Source organism: Typopeltis vanoorti, chromosome 2, assembly GCF_054136105.1.
Source record: "Typopeltis vanoorti isolate ZY-2024b chromosome 2, IOZ_Tvanoo_1.0, whole genome shotgun sequence".
In the NCBI taxonomy this organism is placed as follows: domain Eukaryota; kingdom Metazoa; phylum Arthropoda; class Arachnida; order Uropygi; family Thelyphonidae; genus Typopeltis; species Typopeltis vanoorti.
This window is the reverse complement of record NC_143550.1, coordinates 87,321,234-87,335,276: the sequence shown is the minus strand read 5'-3', so window position 1 is coordinate 87,335,276 and position 14,043 is coordinate 87,321,234. Positions and strand designations below refer to the sequence as shown.

The 14,043-nt window shown below is 37.6% G+C and overlaps 1 protein-coding gene across 1 annotated transcript in view; it reads right to left on the bottom strand.

The window, feature by feature from the left end:
* Positions 1 to 14,043, bottom strand: part of LOC150109229 (uncharacterized) — a 262,055-nt gene that overhangs the window by 159,463 nt on the left and 88,549 nt on the right. The window contains exon 5 of the mRNA XM_090401900.1: positions 10,679 to 10,815. Coding sequence (XP_090258026.1) covers positions 10,679 to 10,815 — 137 coding nt within the window. The remainder of the gene's footprint in view (positions 1 to 10,678; positions 10,816 to 14,043) is intronic.

The window sequence follows — 14,043 nt, the reverse complement described above, 5'->3', positions numbered from 1 at the left end:
AAAACACTGACCAGGCATGCAGTCAGGAATACATATCCATACTTGAAGTAGAAAAAGCCATCAAAGGCTTGAAATGTGGAAAGTCAGCAGGAGTAGGTGATATTCGAACAGAAATGCTGAAGTATGGTGGTATAAGAGTCTTACAGTGGCTGCACTGCATAGTTCAGAAAGCCTGGACAGAGGGACGAATTCCCGATGATTGGAGTACCCATATATAAATAGGGAAATAAAACTGAATGTGAGAATTTGAGGTATTTCCCTACTGAGTGTTCCTGGCAAGATCTACGCAAGTATACTTGAGAAACGGTTGAGAAGAATTGTGGAAGAAAAGCTTGGTGAAGAACAAGCTGGATTCAGGCCAAATAGAGGCTGTCAGGATTAGATCTTCACTTTACAACAATTAGTCGAGAAAGCATGGGAATATAACAGAGATCTGTATTTAAGTTTCGTCAATTTGGAAAAGGCATATGACAAAGGTACCAAGAAAGAAGCTATTAAATACCCTACAGTTATATGGTGTGAATGGGGCATTATATCAAGCAATACTTAGTCTTTATTTGAGTTGTAAGTCAGCAGTTAGAATTGAAGGAAGTACAGGAAGATGGTTTAATGTTAAATCTGGTGTGAGACAAGGATGTACATTATCTTGACCAAAGGTCACATTATGAAGGAAAGTGGTATTAAACATGATATCAAAATTGCAGATGTTAATGTCAGCTCTTTGCTTTATGCGGATGATGTTATACTTCTAAATAAATCCACTACAAGTCTGCAAGATTCTCTGACTAAATTCAATTGCTGTTGTAATAGATATGGTATGAAGGTCAGCAATAAAAAGACAAAGACAATGAAAATAGGCAGAATCATTGAAAATATCAACTGTGTTGTGAATGAGAACCTGTGGAACAAGTGAAACATTTCAGCTACTTAGGCACGATTTTTACTGAAGATGGTAAATTAAATATAGAAATAGACAACAGAATCAGCAAAGGTGGTATGGTAGGAAGTCAACTGAATAAATTCATATGGAATAAGAGAGAAATTAGTCAGAACACTAAATTAGCTGTATACAAGACAGTGTTCAAGCCAGTTTTAATTTATGGATCTGAGAGATGGGTCAGAAGTAAAACACTTGACCAAAGACTAGAGACTGCAGATATGAGAGTCCTGAGAAAGATTAGAGGCATGAACAGATGGCATCAATGGCAATATCGTATTAAAAACGAGAATATTAGGAAAGAACTTGACATTGTCAACATCCAGGAATGCATTAGCAGAGCTAATCTCAGGTGGTATGGTCACTTAAACAGAATGGGCAAAGAAAGATTAGCAAAACAAATGTTCTCTGCCAGGTTGGCAGCAAAACAATCTAGAGGAAGACCAAGATATAAGTGTATTGATATGGTACAAAGTGCTTTAGACGATAGAAATAAAAGATCTGATAATGTTGGAGTCTTGACAAGTAACAGACTGATTTGGAGGAAAATTGTAGATAGGAAGTTAGTAATGATGTAATTTTTTTCATGTAGTACTATCATATTCTGTACGCCCCTTGAGGGTACATGGGAATAATTTGATGATGATGGTGATGAGCTATAAACTGTTGAGTTTAGCTTTCTTTGTGTAAAGATACCATACAAAACTTCTTAGCTTCTTACAAAAACCGATGGAAAACTGATGGATGCTTCATCACGATTATGTGTCCGTCCACACCCACCCACCCACACACACACAATCATTACTAATACATCAATTTTTGGTGAAACACGAAACAACAGTCATTCCAGAGCCTACTTATTTGCCTGACCCTCACACTAGCAGACTTTTTTTTCCCAAATCAAATCTGACATTAATGTTTTGAGTTGACTGAATCAATAAAGGAAAAATTGCTAGTGTAACTGCAAATTATCCTGAAAGAAGCATTCCAGAAATGTTTCAAAGGATGGAAGAAATGTTGGCAGTGGTGTATACAAAGTGGAGGAAAGTACTCTGAAGGTGACAAGGTTGAATAGCTTCTAAGTTAGACAGCAAAATTTTTATTTAAAAAGTTGGCAAATTTCCCAGACAAACCTTGTATGCAATGGCATCGTTTCCTTCTGTTCTTCAGGAACTCTACCAGATTCTTCGTAAGTACCAAATTAAAGGCAATGATAGCTCCTAAGCACCTTTAATATCTAGTCTCACTGCCTTATTAACAATCATGCTTACTTAAAATTATAAACACGTCAAATTCATTAACTTGTCACACTCTCCACTTCCTTCCCCCAAGATAGTCAATGCTATAATGCATGATCTCCAAAATAAAATATACCACAAAATACTTGAAAATGTTTCTACTACAACTTCAGCTGATATCCCCTGTGTCCATTTTCTAGGATATAGGTTCGAGGTTATATCGTAGTGTTCGTGCAAGCTCCTGATAAGATAAGTATTATTTTCAGTAATCGTTGATAAAATTAGTTATTATTGCGTAGTTTTGTTTGCCTTGCGTATTTTAGTGCGTCTGTTTGTGTGTTTTTGGTGTGTATAACTTATTATTTGATAAAACACGTTGCAATAATTATGGCACCTGTACGAAGGAAAATGGCGGCCAGTAATGATGGTTCGCCATCGTTATCAAAGAACAATAGTATAAAAGAAATGAGTCAGTGTACTAGCTGTGAAATGTACGCTTTACGGAGTGTGGTTGGAGTGTGGATAGATGATAATAAAGGATTGAATGTGTGTAGAAAATGTAGGGAGAATGAGGAATTGAAGTGTATTTCGGATCGTGAGTGTGATATTTTTGTCAAACTTCAAAATGAAGAAAATAGCGATATGACAAGAAACGGCAAGGTTGTACATGAGAATTATGAGAGTGTGAATGTAGATAGTGTGAATGATAGTATTAATGGTTTCTCAGAGAATAAAAAAGATGAGATAGATGCATTGAATGAGATCACGTTGTTGAATGGTGCGATAGAAAGGGCAAAACAGCAGCTAGAGCGCATGAACAAAAGTCGACTGAATGAACCAACCAATAATAAAAGGTATGACAGGAAAAATAGGCGTATGAATGTGAATATGAACAAAATGAAGGATAGAGTGCTGTATGGAGACTCGTTAGTACGAGGTGTGTTAGTAGAAAATTTGACAAAATCGTACCAACCTGGTGCGACCATAAAGGATGTAACTGAGTCTATTAGAGAGCAAAAGGAGAGGGTGAAAGAAATGATTGTTGTGGCAGGTACGAATGATTTGAAAGGAAATAAAATAGAAATGATAGAAGACTTGAATGAATTGTTTGAGGTAGCAAAAGAAAAGAGTGAGAGAGAGTTAGAATGATTAGTCTTTTGCCACGGTGAGACAGTGAAATGTTTAAAAGGAGGGCCATAATTGCGAATGCCTTTATGCGTGGGTTATGTATGATGAGTGGTGTGGAATTTGTGGACGTGTGGAGTGAGTTTGATGGGCGAAAGGATCTATATAAGATGGATGGCTTGCATTTGAATGGTTATGGTGTAAGGAGACTTGAGTAAGTGTTGCTGAATGTAGTGGATGTGCAAATTCAGGGAAACTAGATTTGTTAAGGGGGGGGGGAGTAGAGATACAGTCCTTATGGAGGCAGTTGAATGTAAGAATGAATATAATATGCTAGAGCAAATAAGGACAACAAACCAGAGTGGGATAGTTAATATAAGGCATCAAGGTAGGGTTGGGGTTAATGGGGATCTTAAATTCATGTACACTAATACTAGGAGTATTAGGAACAAGATGGAAGAGTTTTTGGCCATGGTTGGCACTTCCAGACCACAGGTTATTGGTTTTAGTGAAACATGGCTGACTGTAGATGATACAACTAGTGGGATTGAATGTGATGGGTATAGTGTGTTCAGGAATGACAGAGAGAATAAAATGGGGGGAGGAGTATTGTTGATGATAGCTGATGAGCTCCAGCCAAGGAGAATAGAAGTTGAATTGCAGGATAGAGAAAAGAGTACACTTTTGAGGCCATTTGGTGTGAGATTGTGGCTAGCAGAACTAAATATACAATTGGGTGCTGCTATAGACCAGGTGATGGAAAAGATGGTGGTGACAATATGCACAAGCAAATAGAAGAAATGGGTGGAAGGAGGGTGATTATTATGGGAGATTTCAACTATGGTCGCATTGATTGGAGTGAGGAGAGGACACACGGGAGGAAGGAACTGGATTTTATGCGGTTATTAAGGGATAACTATCTGCGACAGCATGTAATGGAAAATACTAGGGTTCAGAGAGTGCATGACCTAGTAATTACATCTGAGGATTTGGCTGTAACAAATATGACCACATTGCCATCAATCGGTAAGAGTGATCAAAGGGTCTTGACTTGGGAGGTGGCTAAAGGTGTAGAATTTTCAATTAAGACATGGTACATTTGGAATTATCGGGCTGGAAAGTATGACAAGCTTAGGAGTTTGATTGGCTCAGTGCCATGGCATGTACAACTGCAAGGACTAGAAGTTGATAGTACATGGGAGGCAGTTAAGAAGTGCATGCATAAAGCAATGGCTGACTGTATACCTAGAGTCCGAATAATAAATCAAGTAGGGGTTAAATGGATGAATAACACCATTAAGCTTGAGCTGCAAAAAAAGAAACAACTATGGAAGGAATTTAAGGAGAAAGGTGACCGGCAGGCACATGAACGGTATAAAGCACAGGCCAGAAGGGTGACGAGTGTGGTAAGAAAAGCAAAAAAGGATTACGAAAGAACATTGGACATGCAGGCTAAAGAGAATCCTAAACAGTTTTTTAGATATGTAGCAAGTAAAAGGAAAAATGTACATGGCAGAATGATTTTAAAGAATGTCAATGGTAGGGAAGTAACTGAATCAGTTGAGATAGCTGAGTTACTGAGTGAGCACTTTGCAAGAATATATCATCCAGGTGGTGACATTGCAGAAACGAATAAACCAGTAGATTATACGGGAATTGTGGTGAATGAAGTGGAGGTGAGTAGTCTATTGCATAACCTCAATGTCAATACATCTGTGGGATTGGATGGTATACTAGCTCGTGTAGTACGAGAAGCAGCTAAAGTACCCTTGACCATTTTGTTTAATTTGAGTCTCGGGTCTGGGTTAGTCCCGACCGGGTGGAAGGAAGGGAAAATAGTTCCACTGCATAAAGGTGGTTCCAAGAATGCTGTTGTAAATTACCGACTGATTAGCATATCAGGAATCACTGTCAAGGTCTTAGAGAAATTAGTCAAGAAAAGAATACAGGATTGGATAGATGAAAATGGGATATTGTATGGTGGACAACATGGTTTTGTGAAGGGCAGATCATGCCTCAGTAACTTGCTCACGTTTTATAACACAGTGACGGCTGAACTGGATAGGGGTAATGGGTTTACAGTGATACTACTGGACCTTGCCAAGGCCTTTGACAGGATACCACATGGAACCCTAATCAGTAAACTGGAGCAGATGGAGATAGATATAGGGTTGATAAGATGGATAGAAGGGTGGTTGAAGGAGAGATATCAAAGAGTGGTTTATTCAGGAGTGGAGTCTAAAAGACGTCTTGTAACTAGTGGAGTGCCACAGGGCTCTGTTCTTGGACCACTGCTTTTCAATTTGTTCATCAATGATATTGGAAAGGATCTGAGAGGAAGTGTTCACTTGTTTGCTGATGATGCAAAGTTGGGTAGAGCAATTGTGAGTGCACAGGATGTCAAAATTTTACAGGATGATTTGGATAGTTTGGAGGACTGGGCTAGGAAAAATGGATGTCAATTTAATGTGGCAAAGTGTAAGGTTATGCACTTTGGGGTGAAAAGAATAGCAGCAGTATATCGCATAGGTGGAACCATACTCCAGGAGATTGATGAGGCCAGGGATTTGGGAGTGCTGGTGGATAGGGAGTTGAAGTTTAGGGGGCACATTGCAAAAGTAACTAAAACAGCTCACCAAATCACTTGGCTTATGAAAAATACTTTAACATGCAGAGAGAAGCAAGTTGTTGTTCCTCTGTATCGAGCCTTGATAAGACCCCATCTGGACTTCTGTGCTCATTTATGGGCACCAGGGTCTCTTCGTGATGGGGGAGGAAGTGGAGAGGGTCCAGAGACGAGTGACCAAGATGATAGCAGGTCTGTGGAATGAACCTTATGAGAATAGGTTGAGGATTTGTGGGTTGCAGAAATTGGACGATAGGTGAAGGAGGGGTGATATGATTGAGACATTCAAATTACTGAAGGGTTTTTATAAGATTGATCCAGAAGAAGATATTTTTGAAAATATGACTGGTGGTGGGAGGACTAGGGGCCATGCATGGAAGCTGGGCAAGAGCATGTTTGACAAGGGCGTTAGAGCTAGGTTATTTACTTGGAGAGTGGTGAATGAGTGGAATAAGCTTCCAGAGTCTGTTGTGGGTGCTACGACCGTGAATGAGTTCAAGGCAAGATATGATAGATACTGTGTGAATGTTGAATAGTTGTTCCAGACATGATGTTAGGGCCTCCCTCAATGAGTCTATCGACTCCTTGGAGTTTCCCGGAACAATAATAATAATAATAATAATAATAATAATAATAATAATAATAATAACTGTAGAATGATCTAGGTTTGTGTTTTACTATCTCTGTTAATCTTCTTTCTCCTTTTATATGTCAATTTCTGCATTCTCACTAAACTCATTACCTTCCTAGCCTACACCTTATACTACTCCATCAAGTATAATGTGAATTAGATAAAAAGTAGCCCCCATAGCTCAATCAGTGTAGATGAAGCCCTTTGTGTCGGAAAGACCTGGGTTTGATTCCTGTCAGTGATGCGAGGCTTTATCTGGTATCTTTCAACGAAAGGTGAGTTAGTTGGTCTCATATGGAGGTAGGGGGTTCTTTTCACCCAGAAACTAGAGTTTTTCATCCCCCAGAACAGGCAAACAGGCAAACCAGTAGAACATATGCAGTTTAGACAAGAATACTTAGAGGCATAGGAGTAACCACCTTATCCTTGTATTGTGATTAGGAAATCCAAAGATATTTGGAAGACTATGGGAGCTTAAGTGTCTGTTAAAAGTCACTGATGATGATGAAAGGTGCCCTTTACTTTATACCTCGATTCTTAAAACCCTTTTTCTCTGCATCTTTTACATAATTTCATGATTTATCCTTTTTGCTCCCAATCTAATGTACTTTTCTAAGTTTTGGAACATTGATCTGGCAGTGTAACCAGCACTTGATCTTGAATAAGCTGCAAACAATACTGATTTCCTTCTCCTTCAATGATCACTTGATTTCTGATGAAATCTAAATTGATTTTTGAGTCTGTCATAGTGAAGATGACTATGAGTGGCACATTCAATTCAACTATAAAAGAATGATGAGAGAGCAATACAAGATGTCATTCATACTGCTCAACATTTAGCAAAAAAAGAAGGCATAATATATGCAACTCTGCTGAAATGGTGCCCATGGATATATTTATAGAAGAAGCACTAGGGAAACTGACTGTATGAGAGCAGATTGGTCAATTAACCCCTTAACGTACCAATTAAAAATCAGAAAGCGGTCGTTTTTCTGCCAATTTTTTGGGCGAGTTTTGGGCGAGGGTGATTTTCTGGATCAAATTCATCATTATTTGAAAAATAATGATGAATTTGTGCAAACGAAATAGCCGATACACGCCGTTGGCAACTTTTCTTGGCTGAAAGGAAATAGGCACAAGATCGTCTTGCATCTATATTCAGTTGTATTTATATGCGAAACCAAAATTCAAAATCAATTTTAGTGCAATAAACAAAAGACGTGTCACAGACGTCTTTTGTATGTTAAGGGGTTAACCGCATGGTGCTCTTAGGAACAATATCAAGAATTTTTAGAGAGGTTTTAAAAGTTTTAGTAGTATTCCAAGCTTGGATAGACTTAGGATTTTTACAGAGTAAGTAACTAGACAGATGAAAAGTAATGTCTTGAGTGAGAAAGGCTGCTAAATTTTTATGGAAGTTAAGGATGGTACAGAAGTAAAGCAATTACTTCACTATGTTTGTAATAGAGAGTGCTGTCATCAGCAGAATTGTGAATAGGGTTTGAGATCAGTGAGAGAAGGTGATTTATGTATATGAGGAAGAGGGTAGGAGAAATAACAGAGTACTAAGAAACACCTGTATTAATGGGAAAATCTGAAAAGTGAACACCTTAACCAGTGCATGTAGTGCATGACATACAAATGGCAATCCAATTACAAATCAATGATGATAGACTATAAAATGGCAATTAGCATAGAAGCCCTTGATGCTAAACCCTATCAAATATTTTTGAAATATTTCTCGAAATCTTTGCATGGCACCCGTGTCCACAGTTGAGTGATGAAGACAAGGAGATCTGCTTTGGATCTTAATTACAAAATCCATAATCATATCCATTGATTAGTTGACAGTCCACCAGGTATCAAGTTGCCTCCATTTCATTAGACAATGCAAGGGAGAGCAACAAGTCACATTTTTTTTTGTAATTGTATATGGGCTTGTTTCCATGCTATAAAGCAGATGGCAGCTGAAAATAATATGGTGTATAGATGATAAAGAACAGGTTACCATATTTACTTGAATATAATTTGCCCTTGTGTATATCTCGTACACCTGATTTTACTTTATGGAAAAAGAAATTTAAACGTTTCATATGAAGTTTGCAAGTTTGCACACAGAAAAAGTTTAAAACTTTAAGAAATAGATAGTGAATGTTGTTATGGCAGTTTCAGATATTTTGGAATTCAGTTGAAGAGAATAAGCATTTCAACCGAACAATTGTCGGCTTGCCTTTTTTGTTGAGTTGCACAATCTTTTGTTAATACTGCACCAATCATATGCATAGAGATGGAGGTAACCAGTAGAGGTAATGCAGAAGTGACAGCATTGACTTCTACTTGATCTTGGATTGAGCAGTGGGAGTTTAGATTAAGAAACCATCATTAGAACTGTTGTGCAACAGGATTTTGAGAGCTTGGGACATGATTTTACCAGAAATAATTAATTTAAATACAGAAACATTGTCGCAAAAGATTCAAATATATCGTGTGATGAAGGTCAGTGGCCAATTGCATAAATAACATGATAAAAAAATTTAAATGCATTCATTTTATAAATAATGCGAGCAAGTATAAATTCTAATGAATACTTAGGATTTAATTATAAACATCAATTTAGTTTTTTCCTGAAAAACTTTAGTTCCCAAAAATTCCTGCATATATCTCGCACTGATTTTTTAACTTTAATTTTGGTGGAAAAAAGTGTGAGTTATACTCAAGTAAATATGGTAGTTCAGAAGTACATCTCTTGAGCACAGATGATGGGATTCCATCAGGACTGAAATCTTTTTTGTTTCCAGGTTGTTCAAGATTCCTCTGACTTGCAGAAGATAATAAAGGAGGTTAACTTTATCTTCAGGTGATGTATAATACTACCATTTGGGTGAGAAAGAGGTGGAAACACAGATGGACAAAAGTTGTGTCCAACAACTTTCGCAAGGGAGCAAAAGGCACTGTCATTGGCATAAGTAGCAAGTTTTTTACATTTATCCCTTTCAAAGGCAGATTTAGCCAATGATGGTTTTGCAATTGCAGGCTTCAGTGTAGGCTGTTAATGAAAGTGGAGTTTTTGACACTTTGACTGGCAGTTTAAGAAAAGAAAACAGTATAAGGGTGGGAATTTTATATAGAGTGGAGAATGAAGGCCTCACCAACATAATTTCTGCAACAAGACAACCTGGAGAATGGAAACTGTAGTCTGACCATGAAATGGAGGATTAATGTTTTGGTAATCATCCCACTCAAAACACTGCTGTAGTGGAATGATTGCCAAGTGATGATTCACAAGATTGAGAGTGGCTGAGGGAAGGGCATTCTACTAGAAATGAATTCAAATGAGATTGTGATCTAAATTACCAGAGGAGCACATCAACACTGTACCTGGAAAGAGAACTGGTTAACAAACGAAGTGTAAGATGTCATTTCTATCTCACAACTCCTACTGCTCTTATCATGGTAACTTTGTTTCTTATCACTGTATTACACATTATTATTAAATTCAACATTCATCTATGTTGCCTATGTCAAGTGTTAAGTGATGATTGTTTAACAATTTAAGGAGTGCGTTATCTTACTTGAATATATTTTCCACTTTCAGTCAATGCCTTCCATAGTTAACACCACCCATTATTATTACCTACCTGTCCCTCACCAAATTCCATCTACATGAACATTTCAGTCACCTCCCTCTGTTTTCTAGCCTACAGTAACACCCTATTTCATATCTAATATTCCTACTCACCTCACACCAAATAACCTGAAAGCTGTTATCACTATTGCTTTCCCTATTTGACCTTCCAGTCAGATCAGACATAACTCTTTTGGGAAAAATCAGCACTCCCTCCAACTTTTCATCCTTTCTTTTTGCTCAAAAAATGCTATACAAAACTTCTTTTTTTTGCAAAGTTGGTTGCAAAGCAGAGAACACTATCTCCCTCAGCTGCTGAAACCAACCATATAGTTTCCTTTTTCATGTAGGAGAAGAGAGGTTTAGAAAAAAAAAAAAAAAAATTAAGCTTTGCTAATTCATAAAATATGGAACTGAGGAAAGTAAATAAAATAAATGGACAGATGCAACAATAATACTTTTGCATTTTTTTAATGATACAATAAATTATACTTACATTCGTTTACAACTGCCTGATTTTTAGAATGAAGAATGGAAAAATGATTTTCAATAACTTGTTTACAACTTTCCCATATATTTGTTGTCTGTAGAGAGCATTCTTTTATAGTTTTGGAAATATTTTGTAATAAAATCCTGAAAATTAAAAGCAGTGGCTTAATTTAATAGTACAAATAAAAAAAGTTTAAAAAAAATTAAAATTTAATAAGGTAAAATAAGATATAATGCTTGTCTGCTTTTCATTATATATTAATTCGACATTACTGAATGAGCTAGTCTGTCCAAAGAGACAAAGCTATGGAAACACAGAATAACTCATTTGGCTTGGGAAAAAAAAATAATCACATTCTCTTTCTCTCTACCACTGTTTTTACACTAAAGTCATTAACTTTCTATGACCAAAAATCTCTATCTCAAAAAATGTGTATCAAAACAGAAGTACATATCAATAAAAATTGAGATAGAATAAGCCATCAAAAACTTGAAATGTAGAAAGGCAGCTGGAGTAGATGGCATTCCAACAAAAATGCTCAAATATGGAGATATAAAAGTTTTACAGTGGCTGCCCTGCATAATTCAGAGGGCCTGGATTAGAAGGTTGAATTCCAGATGATTAGAGTAAACCTCTTTTACTTCCAATCTATAAAAAAAAAAAGGGAATAAAGCTGAATGTGAGAATTAGAGAGGAATTTCTCTAATAAGTGAATAATCTTTCCAGGAATGATTTATGCAAGCATGCTTGCAAAGAAGCTGAGAAAAATTGTGGAAGAGGAACTGCAGAAGAACAAGCTGGTAGGCCAAATAGAGAATGTCAAGATCAGATTTTCACTTTATGACAAACAGTTGAGAAATCATGGGAATATGACAAGGATCTGTATTTAAGTTTTGTAGATCTGCAAAAGACATATGCAAGGTGCCCAGAGAAAAGCATTTCAGAACACTTCAGTTATATGGGGTGAATGGAACATTATACATAGCAGTATATAGTCTACATTTAAGTTGTAAGTCAGCAGTTAAACTTGAAGGATATACGGGAACATGGTTTGATGTAAAATCAGGAGTAAGACAAGATGTTAGGATGATTGGTCTGTTGAGTTAGGATGAATTAGTCTGTTGCCACGGTATGACAGTGAAAAGTTTAGAAGGAGGGCCATAATTGCTAATGACTTTATGCATGGGTTATGCAGGATGAGTGGTGTGGAAATTGTGGATGTGTGGAGCAAGTTCGATTGGCGAAAGGATCTATATAAGATGGATGGTTTGCATTTGAATGGATTCAGTGTAAGGAGACTTGAAAAAGTGTTATTGAATGAAGTGGATGTGCAGAATCACGGAAACTAGATTTATTAAGGGGGGTGGTGGTAAATATGCAGACCTTAGGGAGGCAGTTGAGTGTATGAATGAGTATAATATGCCCGAGCGAATAAGAAGGACAACAAATCAGAATGGGATAGTTAGTAAAAGGCATCAAGGTAGGGATGGGACTAACGGGGTTTTGCAATTCATGTATACTAATGCTAAGAGTATTAGGAACAAGAACGAAGAATTTTTGGCCTTGGTTAGCACTTCCAGACCACAGGTTATTGGCATTACTGAAACATGGCTGACTGAAGATGATATAGATAGTGGGATTGAATGTGAGGGGTATAGTGTGTTCAGGAGTGACAGGGAGAATAAAATGGGGGGGGGGGAGGAGTATTATTGATGATAGCTGATGAGCTGCAGCAAGGAGAATAGAAGTTGAATTGCAGGATAGAGAAAAGAGCACATTTGAGGCCATTTGGTGTGAGTTTAAAGCTAGCAGAACAAAATATACAGTTGGGTGCTGCTATAGACCAGGTGATGGAATAGATGGTGGATATAGTATGCATAAGCAAATAGAAGAAATGAGTGGAAGAAGGGTAATTATTATGGGAGATTTCAACTACGTAACATTGATTGGAAGGAGGAGAGGACACATGGGAGGAAGGAATTGGATTTTATGCGGTTATTAAGGGCTAACTATCTGCGACAGCATGTAATGGAAAATACTAGGGGTCAGAGAGTACTTGACCTAGTAATTGCATCTGAGGATTTGACTGTAACGAATATGACTACATTGCCACCAATTGGTGAGAGTGATCATAGGGTCTTGACTTGGGAGGTGACTAAAGGTGTGAAATTTACAATTAAGACAGGGTACATATGGAATTATCAGGATGGTAAGTATGACAAGCTTAGGAGTTTGATTCGTTCAGTGCCATAGCATGTAAAACTGCAAGGGCTGGATGTTGATAGTGCATGGGAGGTAGTTAAGAAGTGTTTGCAGGAGGCAATGGCTGACTGTATACCTAGAGTCCGAATAATAAATCAAGTAGGAATTAAATGGATGAATAACATCATTAAGCTTGAGCTGTGGAGGGAATTTAAGGAGAAAGGTGACCTGCAGGCACATGAATGGTATAAAGCCCAGGCCAGAAGGGTAACAAGTGTGGTAAGATAAGCAAAAGTGGTTTATGAAAGAACATTAGCCATGCAGGCTAAAGAGAATCCCAAACAGTTTTTTCGATATGTTGCAAGTAAAAGAAAAAATGTATACGGCAGATTGATTTTAAAGAATGCCGATGGTAGGGAGGTAACCAAATCAGTTGAATCAGTGTGGTTAGCAAGGGTGTTAGAGCTAGGTTTTTTACTCGGTGAGTGGTAAATGAGTGGAATAAGCTGCCAGAGTCTGTTGTGGGTGCCATGACTGTAAATGAGTTCAAGGTGAAGTATGATAGATACTGTGTGAATGTTGAATAGTTGTTCTTGAAATGATGTTGGGCTTCTCTCGATGAGTCTAAGGACTCCTTGGAGCTGCCCGTAATAATAATAATAATAGTAGTAGAATTACTGAGTGAGCACTTTGCAAGAGTATATCATCCAGGTGGTGACATGGCAGAAATGGTAGAACCAGCAGCTTATACGAGAATTGTGGTGAATGAAGTGGAGGTGAATAGTCTATAAGAAAACCTCAATTTCAATTCATCTGCGGGATTGGATGGTATACCAGCTCGTGTCGTATGAGAAGTGGCTAAAGAATTGTCAGTGCCTTTGACCATTTTGTTTAATTCTAGTCTGGGGTCTGAGTGACCAAGGGAGTGGAGAGAGGGGAAAATAGTTCCGCTGCATAAAGGGGGTTCCAAGACTGCTGTTGAAAATTACCAGCCGTTCAGCATATCAGGAATTGTTGTCAAGGTCTTGGAGAAAATAGTCAAGAGGAAAATACAAGATTGGATAGATGAAAATGGGATACTGTATGGGGGACAGCATGGTTTTGTGAAAGGTAGATGATGCCCCAGTAAATTTCTCACGTTCTATAACACAGTGACAGCTGAATTGGAT